General features: G+C 44.4%; 1 protein-coding gene across 1 annotated transcript in view; it reads left to right on the top strand.

Annotated features, from left to right (window-relative positions):
* VPS50 (VPS50 subunit of EARP/GARPII complex) overlaps positions 1 to 27,657 on the top strand; it is a 748,521-nt gene that overhangs the window by 183,253 nt on the left and 537,611 nt on the right. Inside the window, exons 11-13 of the mRNA XM_085630983.1 lie at positions 9,604 to 9,702; positions 12,765 to 12,905; positions 19,855 to 19,987. Coding sequence (XP_085487109.1) covers positions 9,604 to 9,702; positions 12,765 to 12,905; positions 19,855 to 19,987 — 373 coding nt within the window. The remainder of the gene's footprint in view (positions 1 to 9,603; positions 9,703 to 12,764; positions 12,906 to 19,854; positions 19,988 to 27,657) is intronic.

Raw genomic sequence — 27,657 nt, 5'->3', positions numbered from 1 at the left:
ACGGACCCACACCGGCGAGTGGTCAGATATGCCACGTGCCATATGCCTAGCCTCAGAAACTAGCGAGGCATGCGCAGCCAGGGTGAGCAAGTAATCAATCCGGGAGAGACTACCATGCGCCCCGGAGTGAAAGGTATACTGACTCTGGGTGGGGTGCCGGAGTCTCCAGCAGTCCACCAAACCAAAAGTGTCTATGAAGTCAGGAAGCCACTTCTGAGCCCCCCCGGTATCCCTGGGCGGGTGCCTATCGAGCAGCCCAGAACCAACAGCATTGAAATCTCCCCCCACCACTAGCAGCCCCTCAGGGAGTTCCAACAAGGCCCTGCCCAGATCCGCAAACGTGGAGGCCTGCAGGGCCGGAGGAACGTACACAGAAACCAATACCAACGTTCTACCCTCCCATCTCCCCGCCACAGCTACGAACCGCCCCCTATCGTCAACAATGGTGGAATCAACCTCGAGTGGCAGTGAGGCTCGAACAAGTATGCCCGCCCCCCTGGAGCCCGATGAAAAGCCAGAGTGGGCAATGAATTTGTGACCCTTTCTATTAAGTGCATAACACATATTCCCTATAAGATGTGTCTCCTGCAATAGGGCAACATCAGGAGAGGTCCGCTTCAGGAATTGTAAGACGATCCCCCGCTTAATACGATCACCCAAGCCATTAACATTCCAGCTAATAATATTTAGGCCCCTACCCCCCATCCCCAAACACCAAGAGACCGCCACCCCCCCCCCGAAAAGCCACCACCAAACCATCCTGACAACCATTACTAAACCTTGCAAGAAAAACCCCCCCAACAACCACCCCAACATCCCAAATCCTCCCCCCTCCCTGCACCCCTGCGTCAGCTTACAAAGCCCCCCCAACTTGCAGTGTGCCTGTCGCCCTATCAAAAACAAAACTACAAAAAGAACCCCGAGGAAGGAAAGAGCTCCGAACGGCCCTCCGCCACCCCCCCATTACTGCAGTTAGCCACAAGTCATTGTCCGGGGCAAAATCAAAACAACCTGACACCCGGGGCATCACTCCTGCTCAGCCCGGCCACTGTCCACTCCCGTGACACAGTCCCCGCCGGTCCGTCTCCGTGGCAGAGCGTCCAACCAATCTCCTGCCATTTCAGGCGAGTCGAAGAAGAAAGTCCGATCCTCATACACCACACGTAGTCTGGCAGGGAAAAGCATAGCGTACTTCAAATCCATCTCCCTAAGGCGTCTCTTAACCCCCAGGAAACACTGCCTTTGCTTCTGCACCATCTGGGTGAAGTCAGGATAGAAGCTCACAAAGGCGTTCTGAAAAGGAACCGGGCCCGTCACCCGCGACGCTTGCAGGATAGCGTCCCGATCTCGAAAATGGAAGATCCGGGCGACAATCGGTCTCGGGGGAGCTCCTGCCTTAGGCCTCCCGCCAGGCACCCTGTGAGCCCGTTCTACGGCAAAAAACTTTCCAAGGCCCTTAGGCGCAAGATGGTTCACCACCAAGTCTTCAACGAGTAGGTCCACTGAGCGCTCTTCCGAGGATTCCGGGACTCCAGTAATGCGCACATTGTTGCGCCTGGCCCGACCTTCAAATTCCTCCAGCCGACGGGCGGAGAGGTCACTAGCAGTCCGCAGCTTCTCGACCTCCGCCTGCAGTCCCAAAACATCATCCACAAGGCCAGTAGTCTTGAGGTCCAGGGACTTGACCCGCTCATTGGCTTTGGCCAAATCCGCGCGTATCAAGTTAACATCGACCAAAATCGTGTCCACTTTTTGTGCCAAGGCATCAAACTGTCGCCCGATCGATGTTTGCATCCCCTCAATAGCCCCCATGACATCCTGCAATAACAGCTCCGAGGCCGGGGACGAGTCAGCTTTCTGTACTTCCAGCGACTGTCCCGATCCACCAGGCGACCCCTTCTGCTGGGCATATCGATCCATATTGTTGGGTTGGGTATAGCTTCCCCGCCTGGTAGCCTTGAATTTCGGCTTGTCAGCCTCAGCTTTGGCCGACATTGCAGACTCGATGTAGGCAATTACGGAGAAACGTCCCTCACCCAGCTAAATGAGACAGGCCGGACCGTCACTCAACGACCAGGGTCGGGCGCAAGTCCTCCAGATGTCCGTGGATCCTCAGGAAGCACTCTCAGGCCGTAGCCAACAAAGGGCGAGAAAGTGAAAGTGAAAGTGCGGCGGTCTCCATCCGCCCGGTCACACCCCACAGGCCCGCTGTTGTTCAATTAGTGGCCGGGCATCTTGCCAACGCGAGCTCCTGGCATCCCTCGGAGGTAGGCCGCAATCTGCCGTCGTCCACAACTCCGGTCCCCGGCGGGCGATTTTAGCCCGGGCAGCGTCAATCGCCCCTGCGATGACTCATCTGCAGGATACCGTGCATAAGAAACAGGATGAAGAACAGGATAGTTGACGGAGGGCGCGAGGGTCTCGGGAGCTCAAAGCTCACGCAGCCATCTTGGTCAAGCGCTAGGCTCCTCCCAATCTGGCTTTATTTGAATGTTTAATTGCTTTTTTAATTTGTATTAATACTTTTAATGATTTTAAGAATGACTTGCTCTTTGCTGTTAAAGAGGTATGATGCCATTTTAGATTTTCATAGGCTTTATACTTCTTGACCCTTATAGTTTAGTATTTGTTGAGGGACAGCTTTCAGTGACTTACGTCCAAGGAGTGGATGTCATGTGGTCAGGATAAGCCCGGTTAGAAATGCTGCATTCACATGCTCATGTTTCATAAGTTGCCTTCCTTTTCACACACAGTGACTTTTGATAAACATTTGCGTGCGTTACCTTGCAGGATAACATTCTCTGAATCTACATTGCTTACATTACCACTTCGTAGGCACACTATCACGACACCTATGACATCCAGTACAAGGGATAAAGTTCACTGTACAAATGATATTTATGTTATAGTCCGATAAGCAATGATGCTATCCAGCTAGAATAAACAATTGCTGCCAGACAGGGGTTACAACACGGTCATATGGGTACTTTTGTTAAATACACATAACAGCTTTCTTGTTTGGACAGAGCAGCACTCAGCTGACACGGCGAGGTCACTGCATGTTGGAATTCCAGCTCAGCTGATTCCTGTGTATCAACACAAGGGTTGTCTTAGTCTAACAGAGACTGTTAGCCTGATGACACTTACTCACAGATAATGGGGGGTTAGTCCATCCGGGCATGGTTTTGGCAGATTGCCCACCCTAGGCAAGACATGGTTAAGAAGCACTAGGTAGGAGTACACTATACACAGTACTTATTTGCTTGCATAGTGTTGGAAATGGCCCTTTTTGCAGGGTTAGTCCCAAACCTTTTGCTTCTTCCTTCTATTTTTTACCGGACCTGTTTGTTTTGGTTTTAGGACTCTGGGCACTTTACCACTGCTAATCAGTGCTAAAGTACATATGCTCTCTGTGAAATTGTTATGGATTGGTGTTTCCATGATTGGCATATTTGATTTACTTGTTAGTCCCTAGTAAATTGCACTGAGTGTGCCAGGGCCTGTAAATCAAATGCTACTAATGTGCCTGCAGCACTGATTATGCCACTAGCATGAGTAGCCCTAAAAATGGTAACTCAGACTTGCCACTGCAGTGTCTGCGCGCAGTTTGTAGCTGCCATGTCGACTTGGCAAGTGCACTCACTTGCCAGGCCCAAACCTTCCCTTTTCTTACATGTCAGTCACCCCTAAGGTAGGCCCAAGGTACCCCTGTGGGCAGGGTGCAGTGTATGCCTTGGTATCCCCGACGCCACCGTTCCACGCCGAAATCTACACCGCTGCTTGCACCGTGGTTCGAGGGCACCGCTCGTAAAGTTACACGACTCACCGCCCTCATCCCGCACCGCAATCTTGGCCTACCGACAACCCCGCCATTGACTCCAGTTCGTCATCCGACGACAGCGCTTCAGCAATGACGACGACGCTACTTGCACCGCGATCTGCCAGCACCGCCACGAGCACCGCATTCACTTCCCACTGCGACCCTGGCCTCATAGCGACGCCATCAGACGCCGCCACCGAGCCACTGCTGGCACCATGACCTGAGGGCACTGCATGCTGCACAGCTGCACTTTGCACCGCAGCGCCTGCTGTCGCTAGCGCTCCTGACTTCACCAGAGAAAAGTTTGATCTGCAACGCGTGTGACTTTGGGGCCCCGACAACTACTACACCAACCTCTGGATCCGACGCCTGCAGACGTCGTGCTTTCGGAAGCTTAACGAGAGGTCGCCTACGCCCTGCATTTCTAAAAGGTACTGTTTGCGGGTCTTCCCGACACCGTAGCTGGCCCGCGACGCCGCAGCCAGCCAGAACTGTTTGGATTTGTTTACTCACGACGCCGTGATAGCCCCGGATGGACCTATTGACTTCAAGGAACTGTTTTTCAAGAATATTTTGTTTATTGAAGATTTTTAAGTACTGTATTGTGGATTTTTATCGTTTTTGGTCTTGTCTTAAGTATATAAAAATATTGGATATTTTTCTAAACTGGTGTGGTGTCCTTTTGCAGTGCTTACACTGTATTACAGTTGGTTATGTGCAAATGCTTTACACACTGCCTCTAAGATAAGCCTGACTGCTCGTGCCAAGCTACCAAGGGGGTGAGCAGGGGTTATTTTAGGACTGTAACTCCCTTATCCGGACTAGAGTGGTGGTTTTTGTTTTTTAACTATTCTTGCAACTCTAATTACTTTAATCTATGGATTATCGCAGCATACGTATCACAAGGCTTCAATAAATATTGAAATGCCTTGCTGAGTATTTCTTGTGCATTTCTCTGGGTATGCATGAGAGTCCTAAGAAAAGGTTTCTAGATCTGTCACCACTATTTCCTTGGGGGATCAGGGTTGTCATGCTCTGAGGTTGCACACACATTTGGTGCCCTGTAAGGTTGGGGGTCCAGATGATGCATGTGCCCTACCAGAGAGATAGGCCAGCATATCCTGAGAGTGTGCTTGAAATCAGTCTAGCACAATCCTGACATTTATGTTGTCTGACAAATGCACAGTTTTACCAAGGAAGGTACAAGCCGTAAATACTGTTGGAAGCATGTGTGTTTGTTCCCTATTTCTGCGGTCCTGAGGCCTCTCTTGGGGAGTGGGGGAGGAAAATAGGATCCATTTTAAATGTTTCTTTAGGTGGTGTCCTCATTGCCTGAGATATTAGATTTGTACTCGGATTGATTCTTGTAGAGATCATATGATAATATACTATTTTCTAGATTGTTCTTTGTTTTTATTTTATTTTTTCATTCTTTCTATGTTTTGCATAAACAGCATGCGCTGTATTTTTGATACATTTTATTTACAACATAGCTAAAAGACATTGGCAAAAGCCAATAGATCTCTCATAGGCAAGACCTATTGGCTTTGCCAATACTTGTTTATGTTGAAACTGCATAGCCGTGTACATTGTTGGCGACACGTCTTCATCACTGTGTTTAAGTGCACCGTAGCTAGTAACCTGTTTCCGTGTACATTGCAACATGCTCCTTGACTGATCAACAAATTCTCAGTGGGCCATTTCCCTGTTTTTTCCTGCTGTTATCTGGGTCGTTGTTTTTGCTATTTTTTTCTGTTATCTGGGTCGCTACAATTTATTCAACTACAATGTAAATAATTGCTCAAATGGGAGCACTATTATGATTTCGCTCACCATAGAACTCCTTAGTATTATCCATTTTCTGTGACCAAATATGTTTATTAACAAAGATAAATTTATACTGCGTTTTTAAATGCTCCATGGATTGCTGAGACATGCTTGGGTATATCGTGCATTCCCAGGAAGTTGATGCATTGCTGTATTCAGTCATTCCTGCACACGGCATGCATGTTGTGGCTGTATTGGTTTAGAGTAGTCTTTGTATGTTCTATTAAGTTAGAAAATCTCTGAAAAGAAGTTTTTTTTCTTTGTAGCAATTTTAAATATTTATTACTTGATGGGCAAATGTGTTCTCTGTGATTTTGTTAGGCCTGGAAAGGAGACACAAGAGGAACACATAGATTTAGAAGCAATTAGGAAATCAAAATTATCACTCCAGACTAAACCAATTGACACAAATAGTTTTTGGGGGCTGATTTACCTTTAACGGTTGAGTCCAGGGAGGTTGTTTAGTTCCACATGTTTGCTTGGGGAGGCAGCTTTCTTTGACTGCACTAGCGGCATGTTGTGGCAGGCACTAAGGCATGCATGACCTACTACTTAACAAGAGGTCTCTGGTGAAGAAGGAACGAATGACATGGTCAGAATCTCAGAATCCATTCTTTTATGACTTCTTTCCAGGGTTGTTTTGAATTAGAAACATTTTCACTTGTTGTTGTGACTGTTCTAATTGCGGTAGACTGCTTAGATCAAGAAATGCCATATGGGTAATTACCCGAAACCTCAGAAAGAGTCCCTCACATTGTTTAGGATATCTTTCTGTATGTCATGGCTTCGATTTGAGGGTAGGTTCTGAAATTGATGACTTCACGTCCTTGTTAAAATCGGGGCGGAAACACTACTGCCTTATCAAATGTAAACTAATTAACAGCTGTATTTGAAATATATATTTTTCATTCAGCCACAGACCATGCTTTGTTTTTTCTGAACCCACGCCCGCAGCATATATCAAAGAGATAAGCTCTTCTATCACACCCTACTGGATAAGCATAATCAACAGCACCTGGCGGCACAAAGCACAGTCTTGTGTCTACGCTCCATCGCCTTCTGAAAAAAACAGGAACTGACCATGGAGATTTCAATAGTTTTGTGCTTTTTCTCTTACCCATCTTTTCAGAAACCTGTGAAAGGTGAGTCAATGTTAAGCTAAAACTTTTCATTGAGTAAAGGAAGCTCTTTGATCTAGTTTCAGTCCCGGCTACAGCACAGAAACTATAATTCAAAAAATATCTGACGTTGTGCTTCACTTTCAACGCCAAGGGGGCTCCTTCCTTTGGCATCCTCTTAGGCGTGTTGGCAATGGCTGACACAGTAAATCACTTCTACCTCCTCAAGTTTGTTAAAGACAGAATGTGGTGGAGAATTGACCTCAATTGATGTTCATCATACCCAGACACCAGTTGTCATAACGTAAACTGGCAAATTGTTTCTCTAGTCCCTGTTTGCTCCATCTAGCTGTACCTCATGGTTCCATTCTTTCTTGCAATATTTTCATTCTTAATATGGGGCCGCTATCCTCTTCCCTCAAACATCACAAACCACATTTACGCTGGTAATGCTAAGGTCCATTTGGAAATATCGTCCCTCAAAGTCATTAAAATCAAAGTTCAAGTTCTGGCAGTCATCCAGTCCTGATGGTGATACATCACCTCAGACTCTATAAACGTAACATAGAGCTCCTTTTGAACTCTTCCTAATATGTCAAGCCTGGCCTAAGACATGCTCTGTACTGAACTGCAGTGTCAACCCACCGTTGTGCAATGTTCAGAACCCGTAGGCTTCTTCTTGGATATGAATATGAACTCACAAACACATACTTACTTATTTGATAAAGGGGCACAGCATCAGATCATGCTTTTACCACATATTCATTCTTCACTCCAGAAGATGATTTCAAAAAAGTGATCCGATCCCTTGTGCTATCAAGGCTGGACAACAGAAACTCGCTACCCTTAGGAATTTGCAAACTACACCAAACCCCTCTCCAAGCAGCCAAACTGAGAGCAGATAGACGAGCAAGGAAAGGAAAGAAAGGTTGATCTTGTATATCCACTTCTGATCACGTTGAGCTGGCTGCACATGGAGGCAATAATTATCTATAAGATAGCCTCCACAGGAACCCAAACTATCTTGCCCAGAAAATGGTCATCTTAGGTGCCCAGCTCTGACTTTAGAGCAATGAGACTGTTCATCTTGAAATCCTCTGTTGAAGGGTAAATCTAACCCCTCCTGGTGTGGTCTACCACAGCTCAAATTCAGTTTGTCTAAAAATAATGTACACAGGTGTGAAACAAAGACCTTGCGTTGAAGTGGCACTTTTATTCATTAAGTCATTAACACAGCAAAAAGGATTTGTATTAATCAATCCATTAGGTTAGAAAGAATATTAAGATCACAATTTCAATCAGTCAGAAATAGCAACACAAATCACATATCAATAAACGTGCAAGTGCCTAGAAGGCAAACCTGAAATGGGAAAACTAACCATTCAAGAATTACAGTTTTTTAAGTACATTAAATGTAATGAATTGGGTGAGGATGAGAAATCGAGAATAAGAGAAAAGGCTAAAAAAAAAGGAAACATGTTAATCTAGATTGAGCTCTACCACCGGAGAGTAGGCTTCTTAGGCCCAATGCAGATATACGGTCGACCGGGAACCCACGCTGTGCATGGAACTGCAGAAGAGTTCTGTGCACCAACTTGGGTGCAGGTCTTTTATACATGTTTAATGCAGAACTATCAAACCACATTGACGTAGGTGCTTGCAAGCATACAGTGATGTTGCTAAAATCCTGAGAATACAGCAGTGGTACCATAAGAACACAGAAGTAGTACCTACAGTGGACCAGGTGTTTGATCGGGTGGTTAGAAATGCTTGACCGCAACTTATAAACAAAGAATATTTTATCATAAATTTCTCGTAAAATGTATCTGAAAGTGGAACTTTGAAATAGGTGTTATCATGCCAAGGTGCCGTCGTGGTTTCGTTTTGAGCAAGCTTGGAAAGGCAAACGCTACTTATGGCATAATGAGAATGTACCAGCTGGTCCTGTCTCTGTGTGATATAGGCTATTCTTGTAACTGTGGAAAGTTTCTATGGTTGGCAAGGCTGCCTCGCCGTGCTGGGCACAATAGAAATTCATGTTTGAGATTAGTGGGGCCTGTTAGATTTTATTATTGAGGAGGATAAAATGAGGCACTGGCCTTGGGCCTATATGTAGATGTATCAAGGGAGGTGTGAGCTACTTTGGCACTTAGTGACTGGGTAAGATAAAATGGTCAAGATAACACATCTCCCTGGTTTTAACTGGTGGGGCCTATATAGGGGGCTTCATGCTGCCTGGGTAGAGCAGAATGTTGTGTTGGGAATTTATACGTAAAACATGACCCTCCTTCATTCAAAATGTGAAAGCAAGTAAAACATTTCTTCTCTAAGCATGCTCATAGGGTTTGGAACTTCATTGCACTGATGTATCAGAAGAATGTCTTCTTAAAAGACCGTCAAAAAATGTAAATTCTCAATGTTACAGATCCACTTCACACCTTAATGAACTGTATCAGTTCTATGTTCCGTTGATTGTGGAAGGTCTGTAATCCTGTAAATTTAGGGAAATATATGGCTCTGTGATTTTTCACTTTGGATATCATGCGCTCCTGTCTCTGTGTTAGGTCTGTATTATTTATAGTCTGATCTTTATATATATGTTATAAGTAGCGCTTCTGCTTGTAACCTATAACTGGCTTTTAATCTGCAATGTTCTGCTTTACCTATTTTTGCTTTAATTTTTGCTGTATTATTTGCATCTGATTGCTCTATATCATAAAACATGGCCCTATAAAAAGTGCTCAGACAAACCACTTAGTCTTGTCCGCACTGTATAAAACTGTAGATAAGTAAGTCTGTGTATAAATATATATATTTTTTTCTCTCCCGTTTACTTAGGAACAGCTAGATGTAGCTCTCTCCAAAATCTGCAAAAACTTTGATGTCAATCACTACACTAAAGTTCAAGAGGCATATCGACTCCTTGGAAAGACTCAGGTGAGGATTAGGTATATTATCTTACGTAAAACTAAAAAGAGCTAACCTCTTCAATTCCTAAACCTTTCAGGATTCAGCTATCACATATGGAAAACACTTTGATCTGATTATAAAGGGGCTCATCTCCTGGCACTCTTTACTCAACCAATGAAGAGATCTGAAAGAAAACGGACAGGCTAGACACAAGTAGTGAACAAAGAAAACGTACCTGTAAATTGTAAATACTGATGTATGGCAAGTCAAGATAGACATGTAATAACTACACCTCATAGCGTGTTTCGGTAAATCATATTAGCTCTGTGCTCTAGAAAAGAAATAGCAAGCCCAGGTAAGTGTATTGAAGAACGACCAACCAAATGAAATGAAAAATGAGGGTATAGTAATCCCTGTGAGCCACATAGCGTCTTTTTGAAATCTTCACCAGTCTCTCTCAGGTCAGCTCTTTTTTTCACCCTCACCAGAGGTGGTATGTCAGAGGTCCTCAGAGTAATGTATCACATTGTTTTCCAGCGTGGGCTTTCCTTTAATATTACATGTTGTTAGAGTATCCTTCGACATCCTAAAGACTGCCTTGGAACACCTTCTGAAAGTGTTGATACATTCTTAACCTCTCAAATTAGGGTAATATATGTACCTAGTTAGGGTTCTAATCCTTTGCAAAGTTCAGAATTCAGAGACCAGCAGGGTCCATGCCATACATTTCAGGGTAAGGTGCATATACAGAGAGATTTTTTTTTATCATGGAGTGCTGAGCAGTCTATCAAAATCATTGTTGATGCTAATTGAACTGGCAGATGAGGTGATTCACCCAGCTATTAGAGAGGGCGACTTTAACAACTTACCTAGAGGGGGTCTTTATGCATTAAGCTTATACAGTGCCTAAAAAGATTACAGGGTGTCATCTGCCTTTGTTTGTTAGAATCACAGCATCAGGACTCTGTCTACTTCGTGAATTTCTCTAAAGTCACGTAAACTGCTTATGAAACCAAACATATGAAGATCTTCCAGTCTGAGACATAATTTAGGATTGCACCCTCCCTTTCTGAATTATTACAGTTTTTAAATCTAACAAGGAAATCTCGCTCACGCTAGCCAAGCATCACCCAGCCTTTGAAATTTGGAAAGTCATTGAGTCTTTCCAATTTACCAAAATTCTTGTGGGGTCTTTCAGTGCCGTATTTGCTTATTGTTGCTTGTGCTTAGCACAGATATCCCAAACCAGCACCATTCGCCTCGATTCACCCATTTAGGGGCAGTAAAGTGGCTTCTCGGTGCCTTTTGTGCCCCCAGATTTCTCACTGTAAGTGCTGCAAATGCATATTACAAGATATCGAAGTAGGCCATTCGACAAAGTAAGCAACATTGTGGAATTTCTCCCTGAGGACCAACAGAAAGAAATGTTGCCTTTTGAGGAAGAGATCCCAGCTTTAAACCATTAGATTTGGAAGACTGTGGACCTTAAATGCCAGTCCACCAGAACTGTGGACCCTGAATTTTAACCTCTGATTCCCTCAGAGAAGTAGAGACTGCATCTGCACTATCCCTTTGATGTTGGAATGGATAAATATGTTTCTACAATGAGCACCCTTCAGTGTTTCCGGAGCTTTAGCCAGTCTTCACTCTTGACTGTTGAATTCAGGAAAAAGTCTTAAAGAACCTAAATATGTAAGTAAAAGGCATAGGCAATCCTCAGTGAGCAGAGAAACAGATGTAAAGTTTGGTTTTAAATATTCATTCAAATACATCACCTCACAGCGCACTCGATGAGCCCACTACTTATGTGAGTGAATTGAAATCTGCTTTACAAGGAGGCTAGAAATGTAGCAATGACATCTGACTTCAAACACAATGAAATCATGAAACATACCCTTCCGCTACATGCATCCTTTGCTGATTCAACACATGTATTTCAAAGAACATCAGAGTGAGCTCCAACAGCATGTAGAGACGCTCTTTTTGAAGAGGCCAAAGAAACAATACCAGGTTATTTCTTCGAAACACTGGACAACTGGATGAAAGTGTGCCATACCCGTAAATTTTAATAGGTTCAGTAGTTTTGAGGAAGAGCCGTTACTGAGATTGAGTTAAAAAAATATTTGATGCACACTACATTATGTAGTGGTGCAGGTTTATGTGTACAAGTCACCAAACGTTCAAAGGATGAAGTCTACTTTTCCCATCAGCAAACTCCATAGATAAGCCCCTTTCACACCCTGCGCTGCTCAGATTTACTCTTCCATGTAGTTCCTTGCTTCCAAAAGACGAGGAAGATTTGGCCAAGCTCAGTTGGTACTGGAACACGTTTTGGAAATTCACCCTCTGCTATTGTGTCAAACCGAGAAGTGTCTCTAGATATGCACTTCATGTAGCTCTCTGTGCTTCTGATTCTGGTAAGAAAGGATCTCACCTAGCAGTTTGGGCTTGCTTCTTTCTTTTGGGGTTTGCTAAAACTGAATTGCACATGGTAGTCTCTTCAGTAATGCCATGGAAAGTAAACACAATGAAGTAGAACACTGTTCCGGGCAACTTCAGTTGCAATTCAGTGCTAGAATGTATGCCCATAAGTGCATCTTCTTTTTCAATTTAGCTTTAACGTTCTCTTTAACCTCTTGAGTGCCCATGACGAGATGGTCTCGTCATGGGCCGCGGTTGCGCTGTGCCCATGACGAGACTATCTCGTCATGAGACCCGCCCGCTAATGAAACGCCCGGCACAGGGCGTGGAAAGGGCGGGGCACTCAAGGGGTTAAAGCCTTACCAAAATGTCTCGTCAATTGTCAAGCTGGATACATGGGGAGATAAGTTAAAATATTCCAGCTTTGAAGCGTACCCTTATGCATTAGATTAATTATTTAATGGATGTGGGCCCGAGCCTTATTACTGCAGGGAAATTTGATTGTGTTTATGATGCATCAACCTTTCCTGTTAGCTCATATTACGTTTTAATTTATTGTTAGTCCTTGTGTTAGCACTTGTGCTTTTTAGCCTACTGGAGAACTTAAATGTACCTGTACTTTTATTTCGTACCATATTTAATATGATTCTTTTCTTTTCTTCATGTAGACTGCAATGGACCAACTGCATATGCACTTCACCCAGGCTATTCACAACACTGTATTCCAGGTAGTGCTTGGGTATGTGGAGCTCTGCGCAGGAAACACTGACACCAAATTCCAGAAGCTGCAGTACAAGGACCTCTGCACCGTATGTGGAAATTGCCTATATTTTACATACTTTTTCTGCAGCCGTGATGTTTACATTCACAACTTGTGCTTCTGCATAATGTAATCTCTATGTGGCAACTTTAAAAAAAATAATGCTTTGGGGCTACACCTCTGATCATGGCTCTCTCTCTCTCTCTGTCTCTGTCTCTCTCTCCTATGTATAATAGCATAAATCTGCTTCACATGATCCAGACCAGATATGAATATAATTGTTTTTTTATTAACACACTTATCTAGGCTCACATAATCGAGATACTCTGTATCCATTTGTTCTATCACCAAAATGAGTTTCTTGTTAGTACTGTTTTTCTGTGAAATGGCTGTGTGTTGTGTTGTGCACTCTTCCAGTCATCTTTGTTTGCCGAGTTTTCACTGCTAGGTTGTCTCAGGATTCCTCTGCAGACTATCAGAATGGGTAAGGGAAGCATGCTTGGTATCAGCTAGTATGAATGTAGGGTGCTGCATTGACTGGGGGGGGGAGGGTTGTGTGACCCATTTTCCTGCCTTCATGGTTAAAGTAAATTACGGTGTGGCAACATGTGATTGGTGGGAGTGCCTGCTTTTGCCCATTATGCCTACTTTGTGTATGGGAGTGAATGAAAGGGTACTCGCTGATTTGTCTTTCGATTAGGAGGCAAATACATAGGTTTGCATGTGTCTCAGATTTAAATACTCTGATAACATATCCCCCATCATGCAGTCCAAATTCATTATTTGTGAAAAAAGCCAGTTCCAAGCATTTCACATTATTCCTAAAGTTATGTGCCAATGCAGTCTCGACTAACACAATTTTGTCGTTACCATGTGCCGAAAGTTGTCCTCCCACTGCTTGCTTGTCATTAACCTTGTAAAGTATAAAAGGTTCCATGGTTGATCAGTTCCAGGTTTACTTGCAAACAGCATTAACAAGTAAAGGTACCACTCAAGTTCAAAACTGCCTTACAGTACCCAGGGGTGTAGAAGAGGACACAAAGGGGGAGAAAGGGAAACTGGAATAAATAAGTCAAAAAATGTATCTGAAGTCTTACCCCACAGGCCTTGCACCCCCTCCCTGGAGGAGGCCCTCCTGGGTGTTGACCTAGAACCCCGACTCGCCATCTGCTACCCAAAAATAAAAGCAGCCATTTTGTCTCACACTTCACATTCCAGAGTGGGCTCACGTTCGCTCTGCTGTTAGCTTGTTAAAACACTCCTAACAACTTCAACCTGAGGAAAGAAATATATCTTTGACCATAATGTTCCACCAGAGTCTCCTAGGGAAGCCCAGTGAAGCCATCCACACGCACTCTCAGTTCTTTCTGCAAGAAATACTGATGTGTTAAACTTGTTTCCATTTCCGTTTCAAGCCAATGGACTGATGACAGTACGTCCAGTACACAGACGGATTCCCTTCTCAGGTTATCTAATACGTCGGTCCCCATGTCCTCTTCATTATACTGCCAATACCACAAGTCTTGATAGCACATAATTCCTCCTCTGCCTAAGTGACATAGTCTCCCTGAGATTCCATTGCCTGAATACTGCCGATGGGGTGTGTGCCAGATCCTCTTGTATTCAGGACCTGTATTTTTAATTCCTCTGCCTTCTCTACAGACTTTGTGGTCTCCGGCCAGCACTTTAGGTCTGCATACATTAAATTTATAGACCTGAGGAGGATTCTCTCATCTCTAGTCATCTCCTGAGTGGAGACCTCTGACAGCACCTGGTGTCTTTTCTGGCTCATCATCCAATGAGGCTTGAAAAAGTCTTCCTTTGTGTCACATTGTTTCATCACTGTCCCTAACTGTCAATTCTGAGCGAGAACGTGGTTTTAAGGGATTATTCAGGGCTAATCTATTGTCAGGTTACCAGGGACGTGGGCACCACTGAAATTAATCCTGCTGACCAGGCCTGAACTGTTGAAATTGTCACAAGTACAGTAGTGGATTCCTACCATGCTTGGAAAGTTACATTGCTCTGCAGCTCCAAATACTGCACACAATGCGTCTCTTAGGGGAACATTGCCTTCTCCTAGAGGATGCAGGCAGTAGGTTACTCATGTCCTGTTTAATCACAACTCTAACTCTACCCATACTCCTTGATTCTACTAGCTGTCACCCAGGTAGGTGGGCAGCACATGGCTTTATCACCACCAGCACAACTGGAAGTTATGCACGTGGCATTGTCTCCCCTTTTTAGGTCTCGCCTGACCCAGCGCATGCGCTGGTCTGGCGAGACTTATTGAGAGGGCTCCAAAAAGTGCAACCAGGCCAGCCTAGAGCTACAGTGCATGTGCGCGGCGCGCCGCGCTTTACCGCGATTACTTTGATGTTTGATCGTGATCGCGATCACTTTCATGGCCCCACCGCCGCTTTGCATAGCCAATAGGTCTCGCTTTTGGGACCTTATAAGTATTTAGTTATGCAACTGTTGCATAGCTAAACACTTATAAGGTCCCAAAGGCGAGACCTATTGGCTATGCCAATGCTTGTTTTACAGGCCAGAGAAAATAGGGTAAATAGGCATTGGAGAGCGTACCTGCCAGAGACGCCTTGCATTTGCATTTCGCTTTGCACAGCACTGTCTCTGCTAGCATTGAGGTGGGTCCAGTATGATCTTGATAACCCACAGGAACTAGTGATTGTGCAAGGCTTTCTTCGAGTATCCCAAAAATCTGAGGCTGTCGTGGGCTCTTCTCACAGTCCTAATATTTAAAACACCAGTCAAGACGGAAAGGGGAAATTTTATTTTAACTCATGTTAAAATAAGGTGAGAAGCAGCATTTTTCAAATTGCCTTTCTAATGGATGCTTCTAACTGTTGATTCCTCATGTTGTGAATAGTCCCCAGGTGTCACATCGGATCCTGAAAGCATTTCTTCTGCATGCCGTTAGATGGTGTGTTGTGGCTTCGCACCAAACCAATTCCTCTCAGAAGTGACAAATGTAAGGCATATAAGCACCACCCTTTCGTTCTGATGTAATTTCTTTTCTTTCTTGCCTCCAGACATGGATCCGGAGCTTCTTCCTGATCTTTTGACTGACTCTTCTTTCTACATTTTGTTAGTGTGCAGGGGAAATGTCCATCCCTAAAACTAAGTTTACACTGTATCGGGACTGTCTCAGATGCCTGTGACGGACCCTCCTGAAGTCTGTTTGTGATACTTGGGCTTGAATCACGATCCCAAGGCCTGCGATAACAGCGTTCAGATGAACCTAAATGCCATATGTAACCATAAGGCCAAACTCTGTCGCCAAGCATGAGAATATTCTACGCTGTGACCAGTCGAGATAAAACATGAAGGCCCCATATGCACTCTCTAAGTTGTTCCCATAGCAAATCATCATCGTGGTCAAAATCTTCGGGTAAGTCTACGAAACATCAAAGTGGGAATCTGCTCCTTCCTGCCACTCAGACTCCAATGAGGGCATCAGCATGCCTCCTGGTCTCGCTCTTGATCTCCATCAGAGCTGATTTCAGCTTTGTTCCCCGCACTGCTTGAGTTTCCAGGTCCTCCAGCGATGTGGCAGCAAGTAGAGGCCTTCTGAGAGGCCATACTGTTTATTTTCAGCACTTTACTGGCTCCCTCTGGCACACCTTTTGGCCCCTGCGGATGTGCAGGGGCCTCGAGTTGCCCTTGGTGCCATTTGTGCCACTTGCACCTGCACTTGGTTCAGCACTGGCACCAATGCTGACTTCTGTTCCAAAACCATCCCCTGCATCGGTTCCTTTCACATTGACGGAGGAGGATGCGCAGCCTACAGTGCTATCAGACTCCAAGCAGATTCCACCAAGATCTCAGCTGAGGCCTTGCCTGGCTCCGACCAGTATGCAAATTTTAGGTGACCCTTCACTTTCAGTTACTTTGCCCGTACACATGCTAGGGCGCAGACTTTACATTATGTTTCTGGCACAGACTCCGACAATAATAAGTACGTTGAAAGGGATGACTACATTCCCCAGTATGTTGAGGAAAACTGATATGAAGAGCTTCAGGATGCCTGTGGGTCAGATATTTCCCCAGATACTGGCCTTGTATCCCTTCCTGATCATGCCACAAAGGAGAGTGCCTCTTTTTCCGTTGTAATGTGGAGGGCGGCAGAAGTTCACAACTTAAATCTACCTACTGAAGAGGTCAAGACCATTGTTTTGACAGTACTTTAACCTCGACAGGCCCCCAGAGAGACATTATTGCCTTCTAATGAAGCCCTAATGGATACTCTTTTGGGCACTTGGACGAACCCTTGTTCAGGTCTGCTGGTTAAAAGGCAGGTTACACATTGCTGTTGTCCTGCACAGAACACCTGATGCCAGAGAGTCTAGTGATACAGGCGTTCACCAGTTAAATGAATCCTAATGTTTTCCCCATCATTCTGTGCCTGATAGTGAATGGAAACCCATAGAGACATTTGAGAAGCAGACCTATTCCTTTTGTCAGCTTGACCCTCACATCTGTGAATACAGTTGAGGCACTATTCTCATGCTCTTTGGGATTCTGCGGGACCGGTTTTACCACGTGGTCCCGATGACCTTCACCCATCCCTTACCTAGGCTATTCAAGACTGCCAACATGCTGCAAAGTTTGTCATTTCCTTTGATGTAGACACCACTGACTGCTTAGGCAAGCAGTGGTCACTCTCGTGGCCTTTTAGCACCACGCTTGGGTGAGGTCGGCGGGATTCTCAGGGGATGTTCTTCACTAAATGCACATACCATTTGATGGCTTTTGCCATTTTGGAAAAAGCAGGCTCAGCCGTAGAATTATTTACAGAGAGCAGAGCCACAGCATGTTCCTTAGATCGTTCTGCTCTTGCTAGGCAAGTTCACTATTAGTTTCATGCTTTCCATAGCTGCGGCAGCGGTTTTCAATTTCGCCAGCCTCATCCACCAGCCCAGCAAGCCTTTCATCCCTTGGTCACGGCTCACTGAGACAGTGCAGAGGCCCTCATGGACAATGTGCAGCTCAAGCCTCCTCTCTTCCGGTACCCGTAATACTTCTATCATGTGTCCTTTCCAGTGCAGAGCTCCCCTGTCAGAGCTAGGTGCTATCAGCCTTCACATGGGGCTGTCCATCATACTTGCAGCTTTTTTTCACCAACATCCCTCTAAGGAGGCGGACCTTTTTCACCCTTCAGCACTTAACTTTTATACTGACCGAAGTAAGGGGCACCAAGTACATGACCAACTTTTTGTACAGTTTTCTGGTGCTAACAAGGGAAAAGCAGTCTAGAACTGACCCTTGCCTAAATGAATCATACACGTTCCAAAAAGGTGCTATACCCTGGCTAAAAGAAGGCTAATGAGGGCTTTGGGCTCTTTCTACTAGAGCTGAGGCTGTTACTGCAGCCTTGTCCACAGACTTTGTGGCGCTGAACATCTGTCACGAGCTACATGGGCATCCCCTGCACATTTTTGCTAGGCATAACTGCCTTTACTAGCCGGTCTACTGAGAGTGCCATTTTGCCTGCTCGGTCTTGCAAGAGTTTCTGGTGTGAAGTCCACATCCACATCCACATCTTAGACCCTCCACCTTGCTTTCGTTATGTGTTCAAAGAGTGAAGAGTCTACAGTTAGAAGCACCCATCCGAAGACCAAGTTACTTACCCTTGGTAATGCTCTTTGTGGTGTAATTGTAGATTCCTCATTGCCTGCCCCTCTCCACAGAGTGGAATGGACTTCTAGGTGTCAATAAAGTTCCATATTAGATTGGGCACACTGTCCTCATTTTCAGTTTGTCAGTGACGCTTAGTATCTGATGGCATGGAAGGCTTCATGGTCAACTGATGTTTGTGTGCAATGGTGATGCCTAAGCTGCTGCTTCTGGAGGTGGGACAAGGCTGCTGCAGAGTCCTACATCTCCTTCTGTTGGCATGCAGGAGAAATTGGTGAGAAAAAGTTTCAAGATAATGCCTGGGATCTCAGAGAATTTAAAAGGTGAGGAATCTGCAATTAGAAAGAATATCCACCAGAAAGAGTGTTACCGAAGATAAGGTATCTTGTGCATGGCTACCTCATATGTTGTTCCTTTTCTGTAGCATGTTACTTAATGTATACTTTTGTATTCGAATAACCTAACTAGGACCTTGCTGGTTCTTTATTTTTTTACTTTGTATCATTTCGCTTGTTTCTCGTACATGAAGCATATGCATTTCCCCGAGGGAAGCCTTGCTGTCTGACCCAAGTCACCAAGGGAGAGATAGGGAATACTCCCCAGAAACAAGTTTAACTTAATCTCAGATTTTTTGGTGTCCTGTGGGTATGCAGCCACCGTTCACATCAGTGGTGTCAAATCTCTTGCATCACTTAAACATCCACTGACCTTAGTGGCTTTTTGGAAAATATATCCTCGTCAGTACCAAAGCCAGACATCTTACTGTATGCATTCTGTAAACATTGCTCTTTACATGATAGCAAGAGAGCTGATGTGCAGTTAAATCAACCAGTTCTTAGATATTTTTTTCCCTATGCATGCCTCATTTTAGTGTAGGTGTCGCTTTCATCTCACAATTTTAGCTTATTAATCTGTTATTACAATTTATCATGTATAAAAAGCCAGACATATGAGAAACTCATGAATTCTTCATACTATCAATGTCAAATTTTGTACACATCTATCATAGATTTGTCGGCTGCAGTCTTAATGGTGCTTTCAGGAGACTTTTAATACTCATAACTGCTAAGGAATCATAAAGGAAAATTCATGAAATGGGTGCATTGTTTATGCTCCAAAATCACCTTGATTTAACGAGCAGCATTTTCTAATGTGCACACTTCAATAAGTAGGTCACTAAAGACAGCCCATGCACAAAGAGCGGCAGCACTATGAAGGGGAGTTATTGTCCACAGGTAGAAACTAATCTATGAAAGAAAATGCCCCTTTAATGTTCATAAAACTTTGAATTCTCAGCTCTACTGCATTCAGATTTAATTTGCCGTTTTTTCTTTTTGCAGCATATTACATCAGATAGCTACATTCCATGCCTCGGTGACCTGTGCAAAGCTCTCTGGGAGGTTATGCTTAGTTATTATAGAACCATGGAGTGGCATGAAAAGCATGACAGCGGAGAAACCACTCCAGTTTCAGGTCAGAGAACCTATCAAGTGTGTCCTTTAAATGTTTATGCTTGTGGATTCCATTGTAATGTCAAAATGTCAACCCACGTAGAAGGAGTAAGTGTTTACAACTGGGCTACCTGGGTTCCACATCTGCTTGTATGGGGAGAAATGGTTATACAAAAGACATACAATATTTGGAAGCATAATTATGTTACTTAATATGTAAACAAGACAAAAAGTAGTTGCTGTTTATTGGTTCACCTTTGTAAACTAAAAGTGGTCTTTTCATTTTTAATTGTCACAATATTACCAGGTTGCTGAGTCCTCTTTTCTGATGAATGCTTCTAACAAAAGACTTCTCACCTTTTGACTCCTCCCAGGTGCCAGACTGGACCTGACAACAACTTCAAACAGTTCTTGCATGGGGGTCTCTAATATTTTTTCAAAATAGGGACCCTTGCTTCTACGCAGGGTAAGGGGATACACACTTTAGATAACCCCCTGCTCACCTCCTTGGCATGAGAAGGCAGGCTTATCCCAAAGGAAATGTGTAAAGTTTTTGTACTCAAGACACAAAGTAACACAGTGAAAACATCACAAATTGACACCACACCAGTTTAGAAAAATAGGGTATCTTTATCTAAACCAAACAAGACCAAAAAGACAAACATCCAGCATACAGGTCGTAAAATATGACTTTAGAACTGTTATTTCACAAATGAAACTTGTAGCAAACAAATAGCTCCACCTAGGGCTATTATGACGTCGTGACAGGCAATAATCCACTGAATGGCACCAACCGTGATATGCGTGGCATCAGGGACTAAGTCACACTGACCCTCAAACAACAGTACTTTGGAACTAAGTCTTTGGAAGATGCATGGCGTCGGGAAGATGAGGCGTCGGTGCTGAGGTTGAGGCCGGCTTCCTGGTTGCCACGGGGGAGGTGAGACATTGTGTCTGCGAGGTTGCAAAATGAGTCCAGGACAGGGAAAGGTCGTTGCGTCTGTGGTGAGGCAATGCGATGCAAAGTTGAAGAGCTTGTGAAGTCAGTTATGGGCTCTGCAATAACAGGATGCATGTGCTGACGGTGACTGCGTCGGTGCGAGCAGCTCCTGACATTGGGAAGGTTGATAACTGCAGACCTTGTCAAGTGTCGCAGGGCGTCGGAACTGCGGTGCAGGCAGGGTGGTGCGTCGTTCACTTTTCCCTGGCCTTGGTGCAGGTCATTGCGTCACTGACATCGTTGCGGACGGCATCGCAGTTGTTTTTCTTGCTTTCTTTAAGTTACTTCTAGCCCCCAACCTCAGGAACAACCTCCAGAGGCCAAAAACTGGAATAGGTACCTCCTGTCAGGTCAGGATTCCCAGCAGTGGAGTTCAGGAGAGCTGGTTGTGAAGTCTTTGTGTCTCTGAGACTTCAAAACAGGAGGCTAGCACACACAACCCCTTGGGGATTCTTCTTCAAGCGGGTTCACAGCAAAGTTCCAGTATTTGTCCTCTTCCTTGGCAGAAGCAGCGACTGCAGGCCTACCCAGCAAAGCACACAGCAAAGGGGCAATACTCCTCCTTAAAGATTTCCAGCTCTTCTCCTTGGCAAAAGGTTCCTCTTAAGTCCAGAAGTGATCTAAAGTTCTGTGCCCCAATTTTTATACCACATTTTCCTTTGTTCTCTTATGGAAGAAAGTTTCTCAGCTCAGTTCAAGCCTGTTCTGGCCCAGCCTCTCAGCCGCATGTGGAGGCAGCATTGTGCACAGGAGACCGGGCCTATTCAGGTTCAAGGAAAACTCCTCCCACCACTCTAAATGCAGCCCAGGTCTATTCAGCTCAGCTGTGAGTCACTCAGGAAAGGGAGGACACACCTCAAACCCCCCACCTCCCGGCGGTTGTCTACAGTGAATGCACATCTACAGCCCCTGTCACTCCAAAACCAGTCAGTAAATACACAAACCTGCTAAGGCACACAGAATGGTTAGATAAGAAAACACCTACTTTGTAAAAGTGGTATTTTCAAACACACAATTTAAAAACCATCTTTAATAAAAGATGTGTTATTAAATTCTGAGTTCAGAGAGCCTAAGCTCCATTTCTCTATCTTGTCCCAATGGAAAGTTATACTTGTATGATGTCACTAAGTAACTCCCAGGTTAGCCTATGGGACAGATAGCCATTCAAAAGTGAAAAATGAGATTGGCAGTTGTTAACTATCAGGACATATCACACGCACCAGTACATGTTCTACCTTTCACATACACTACACCCTGCCCATGGGGGTACCTTGGGCCTACCTGAGGGGTGCCTTACATGAAAGAAAAGGAAAGGTTAGGGCCTAGCAAGTGAGTGCACTTGCCAGGTCGACATGGCAGTTCAAAACTGTGCGCAGACACTGCAGTGGCAGGTTTGAGTTACAATAGCAGGGCCGCTTATGTGGGTGGCACAATCGGTGCTGCAGGGCCACTAGTAACCTTTGATTTTCAGGCCCTTGGCACGTACAGTGCACTTTACGAGGGACTTGACAGTAAATCAAATATGCCAATCATGGATAACCAATTGTAATAACAATGTATACAGGGAGCTCTTGCACTTTGACACTGATCAGCAGTGTCAAAGTGCCCAAAGCATCTAAGCCAGCAAAAATTAAAACCAGCACAGCATCAAAAATACAAGAGGTAGAGGCAAAATGTCAGGGGAAAACCACGCCAAGAATGCCAAGTCAAACATATGGCGACAGGTGGCGCCATTCTACCACTCGTCTACTTCGCACTGCCTCCTTATTTGACGATATGTAGCCATATATAGGCACCATCCCTGCATTCTAAAGTCAGTTCTGCTTTTTCCACAACATTCACTCCTAGCTTTATGATAGTCACAAGCTTCCAAAATTCACAGAAAAAACAGTGTGGTAAGGAAATGTTCCTGCTGAAGATGACCGGTTTAAGGTGTGCTGCAAATGCCACAAGCATATATTGGTCATAGACCCTCACCACATCTGCCTGTCGTGCCTTGGCACCAAGCACATAGGGGAGAGGATGTGACCTAACGGCTAGGGCGGTTGACCTTAATCTGGGGAGCCGGGTTCGAGTCTCGGCAACAGTGCACCATATCCTATGATTCTGGTCAAATCACTTAATTTCCCCGTGCCTTACCCAAAAAAATAGTATGACCTTATGTTACGCAACTGGTGCTCATGTAAAGAGCTCTGATATCTTCGGGTCAAGTTTGCGCTATATAAAAGTACGGATTTAAAAAAAAGCATGGTTTGAAGTGGTGCAACAAATGCTTCCTGATGTATTGCAAAGCCATCCTTAACGCTGTGGAAAACAGCAGATGGCAGTGATGTTGGAAGTGCCTGGCTCATTCAGAATACCAGTCCTGGATATGTTCCCCGTCTTCTGGTAAGTCCAAGTTAAAGTCAAAAGACAAGTAACAACAGAAGAAGGGTTTGTCCTTTTACCTACTGTTCTTGCTCCAGAAAATTCTTGCACCGTTGATTCGCCACGGGCCTGACCCCACCCTCGTCATTAGATCCGCTCCTGACACTGATGTACCCCGACTTTCTAAGGCCAACACCACAGCAAATTGAAGCATTTAAGGATGCCAAGTGCAGTTGTTTAGGGCGGTGCCGGCTCTCTCTGGCATGCTTTTGCCCCCTTAAATCTTTTGGAAACTCCAGGAAGCATTCCATGGGTAGTTCCCCTCATGGGATAAGATTCTGACTGGAAAAGATGAGGTTAGAGTGAGACCATTGACCGAATCAAGCAGGTTAAGCCTTCCGCCATGCTATGTTGGATCTTTTTAGGACAGCTTCTGTTTACTCTGTTGCACTCTCCAAGGGTGAACACATTACTGTAGGCTTGTTGACTCCACCTTCAGACACTGTGGCTCTGTGCTCCCTTCGGTGCAGACGCAGATACCATCCAAAGAGTTGACTAAAACGCGGGTTTCTATGATATCAACGTTCAAAGACATTATCTGTCGATCAAGGGAAAAAGATTACACTAACTTTCAAGATGTTCTCTTAGCAGAGCACCTCCCCATGGCACATAGATTTCCCTGGGTGGAGGTGGCTCCTACTCTGATGCCCTTGCAATGCCTCATAAAATCTCTGGCTTTACTGAAAATGATGTGTCGGAAGCCTTCTTACCTACTATAATATTAAGGTTGGCTTTTATTTAGATTTGCGTAATGGGAGTGGCTGTGACACTTCACTAGATATTCCCTGCTGCTGTTGCCCTGTTTCAGACGATGTTGACTGGTTTACAACCTGGGCACAAGTCCTAAAAAGTTGGGGGACTACGCAATTTAAGCAGTATGCAGGTGATATCATGGCCCGTGAAATAGTACGTGACATCACAGGAAATGATATCCGAGGAAGTGGCATCAAAAGCCATGACTTTACAGGAAGTGATATCGCAATAAGTGGCATCAGATCTTAAGACATCACACATATGTTTACCAGGTATATCATCAGTGCATTTTAGCACATGATGAGTATACACACAAACACTCCTGATTTAGGCAGAAGACACACTTTTGTAAGCTACACATAAAACAATGTTTCCTTTCGTCAGTGTAAAGCTTCCTTAACCAAAGGATTGAACAAACTAATTCTGCCACCAGCCTACCCCACCATGCGTAATATTCCATGTGCAGCACATTTCAATGTAGATGTGATTGCTTTAATTGTGTGCACACTCGAGAGGTGAGACCGCGCTCCTATGCAAAGTATGCATACTCAGCCCGACCCATCACTTAATGTGACTGTGGGCACCTGCACCTATTTTAGGAGATTGCGGCTAATTTTTCACCAACAGTCCATGACCCAAAGCAAGGTAGAAAAACAAAAGAAAGAAAGGAGAAAGTAGTTGGGGAAATACTTTTGCACCCTCCCAGGAGCAATGAAAGAAACACAATAGACACAACAGTTTGCTCAGGAGCAAAATTTAATTTATTTGTTGGTACATGCTTGTTGGCCAGCAAGGAAGAAGTCCTTGCACACAATGGGGCTCTCAGTCTGCTTCTTCTCTGCGTGACTGGTTTTTGGGCCATATATACAATAAGTAATGTAACTTCAGCAGAACTGGGCAACAGAGAAATGGAAGTTTGGCACCGTGCCAATTATAATACATAGTGTGAGCAGAAAAGAACAACCTGATGAGCAAACTAATATGGAAGTCAGGAAAAGCAAAATGCTGCTCTATGTGGGCTCTGAACAGCTGTAGAAGCTTGTCCACGTAAGGTCAGATTTGAAGCCTGAGCACCTTCCAACTTGTAACAGGGAGAAGTTAGATAGTTCAGTAGGTTACTAGAACTATGTACGATATCTAAGTAGATATATATATATTTTTTTATACAACAAAAGTGAGATAGGAAAACAATGCTGAAAGAAGGAAATAGGATGACAAATCACACATTGCCAACCCCTCCGCTCCCCGTAATGTCATCTCCACATTTAGCAGCACACATTTCGCATGTTCTTATCGTTGATAGCTATATCTAAACCACCCTTGCATTCACCAGTGTAACCTGACAGCTCACCCTGGAATCAGTACAACCAGAATACCCACACAAAGAATGGATATTAAATTTCATAGTAAGAGGTATCAGCTACACATCAAAATAAGTGTAAGCCACCCAGTATCCAAAGAGGAGATGGTATTGGTGACAAAGGTAACTGACAAGAAAGAGGCAAATGCAATTCCAGTCTCAACTTGCACTTTTAAGAAACTATTGGCCTTCACAAGGAAATATTGCTAGTGAGTATAGAAAAACTACCCCATTGGGGAGATGTAGGAACAGCAAGATACACCACATATTATGGCAAGTAATCAGAATCTACATGTAGGAAGCTGGCTCTGTATGTACTATACCAAAAATGAGGTATAGTCTGCACAGAGTCCAGGGAGTCCCCACAGGTATAGCATAGGCTACATTAGGAAAATAGTAACAGCTCTCTTTGTGGTAGTGTGGGCGAGCAGTTAGGCTTATCCAGAGGGTGTGTTAAGCGTATATTGTATTCCCTCAGTCAAGGACTGGTTACACACACTCTGAGACAGAATACAGCCCAATTAGGTAAGAATATAAAATGTCCTATCTATTATGAAGGAAAGTTTCAGTTCTATTAAGGACGCGGAGGCAAGGATTATGCATTACTTTTTCCATTTCATTGCTCAGCAGCCCAACAACAAACAATCTATTACGATACAAACAAGACTACAAATCCCATGAGTCTTTTGTTTGTGAGCAGTTTAACCAAATGAACCATAGAGTCCAACATATAAAACATCCATCCAGGAAAAAGACTTCCTCTTTCTTCGTGCGACAGAGATCCTTCCGTCTTTATCCATTAGGCATCTTGTTTCTGATCCATTCCTATGAAAAAACACAATAAATATCAGCGTCTACAACCCAAAGCAGGTTTGTAAAGTTCTTATAAGCAAAATATAAGCTTTATCTTTGAAATTGAAACAACAGCATCATGATACATAATCGTTATCCAGAAACCAAAACATTACAGTAGAATATTCTGTATCTATAAATAATTACTCATTCTTATATCCTTCGGTCCGGAAGCTGCAGGGAGGGTTATTGATTGTCAGTGAAGGTTTGGGAGGGATAATCCTCGCCTCCGCATCCTTAATAGAATTGAAATTTTCCTTCACGATAGTTAGGACATTTTATATTCTATGTAGGACCGGAGGCTTCAGATTATGCAAGTTTAAAGCTGATTGATCACCAGCAAGGCTATTCCTGGGACCGGCTTAAAGTAGAAGGTCTTGAATGTGGAATCTGAAGACCTATCTGCCACCCTTAAGATATCCTCCAACCGACCTCCTAGGGAAAAAGCCTTTGAGGTCATGGCGCCTCTAGTGGAGTGTGCGCAAAAAGAGGAAGTATCAATACCTGCTTCCTGCAATACCCATTTCACCCACCTGGCAATAGTGGGAGCTGAAACCGGTTTGAAAGCTTTTTAAGAGCTATGAGTAATTGCTTCGTGCCCGGAGGACGGTATTCCTCTGTCATAGCCTCATATGCTCGAAGACACCTGACCACACACAACTTAGGTTGGGAGGAGAAAAGCAGGATAGTATACTACTCTGGAGTTCGATTTGGTTCTCCTAGAGATGGTAAACGAGACAACTTCTGGCGTAAAAAAGCGTTCTGTGAGATCTAGAGCTCTTACATCAGACACCCTTTTGCATGAGATTAGACACAAAAGAATCGCCAGTTTACTGGACAATTCTCTGCGAGAAAAGTAATCATTGTCTTGCCAGGATAAGAGGAGGTTCAGCACCACATTGACATCCCATAAAGAAGAAAAGCGTGATTCAGGGGGAATAGACAATCTAATACCTCTCAATAACCTGCATACTAAAGGATGCTCTCCAGCCGGTACCTTATGGAATGGCAAATGACCTGCTGAAATGGCGAATCTACAGGCATTAATTGTGCGATATGCTAATCCATCGCCCGCAAGCTCCGATAAGAAATTCACGATGTGTATTACATCTGCCCCCACGGGATCTAATCCCATCGCACACACCGGTGTGACCTTCTATGGCAGGGTGAGGTATATCGTTTGATCGTAGAGTCCGCCCAGGCCCTCTTGATGAGCATCGAAGCTTGCGAAGAAAGCCCTGGGGCACCCCAACGTCCCCTGTAATCCTCCACGCCATCAGTCTGAGACTGCCGTTCCGGA

Source organism: Triturus cristatus, chromosome 10, assembly GCF_964204655.1.
Source record: "Triturus cristatus chromosome 10, aTriCri1.1, whole genome shotgun sequence".
In the NCBI taxonomy this organism is placed as follows: domain Eukaryota; kingdom Metazoa; phylum Chordata; class Amphibia; order Caudata; family Salamandridae; genus Triturus; species Triturus cristatus.
The sequence above is the reverse complement of the archived record's forward strand: the minus strand, read 5'-3'. Positions and strand labels throughout refer to the sequence as shown.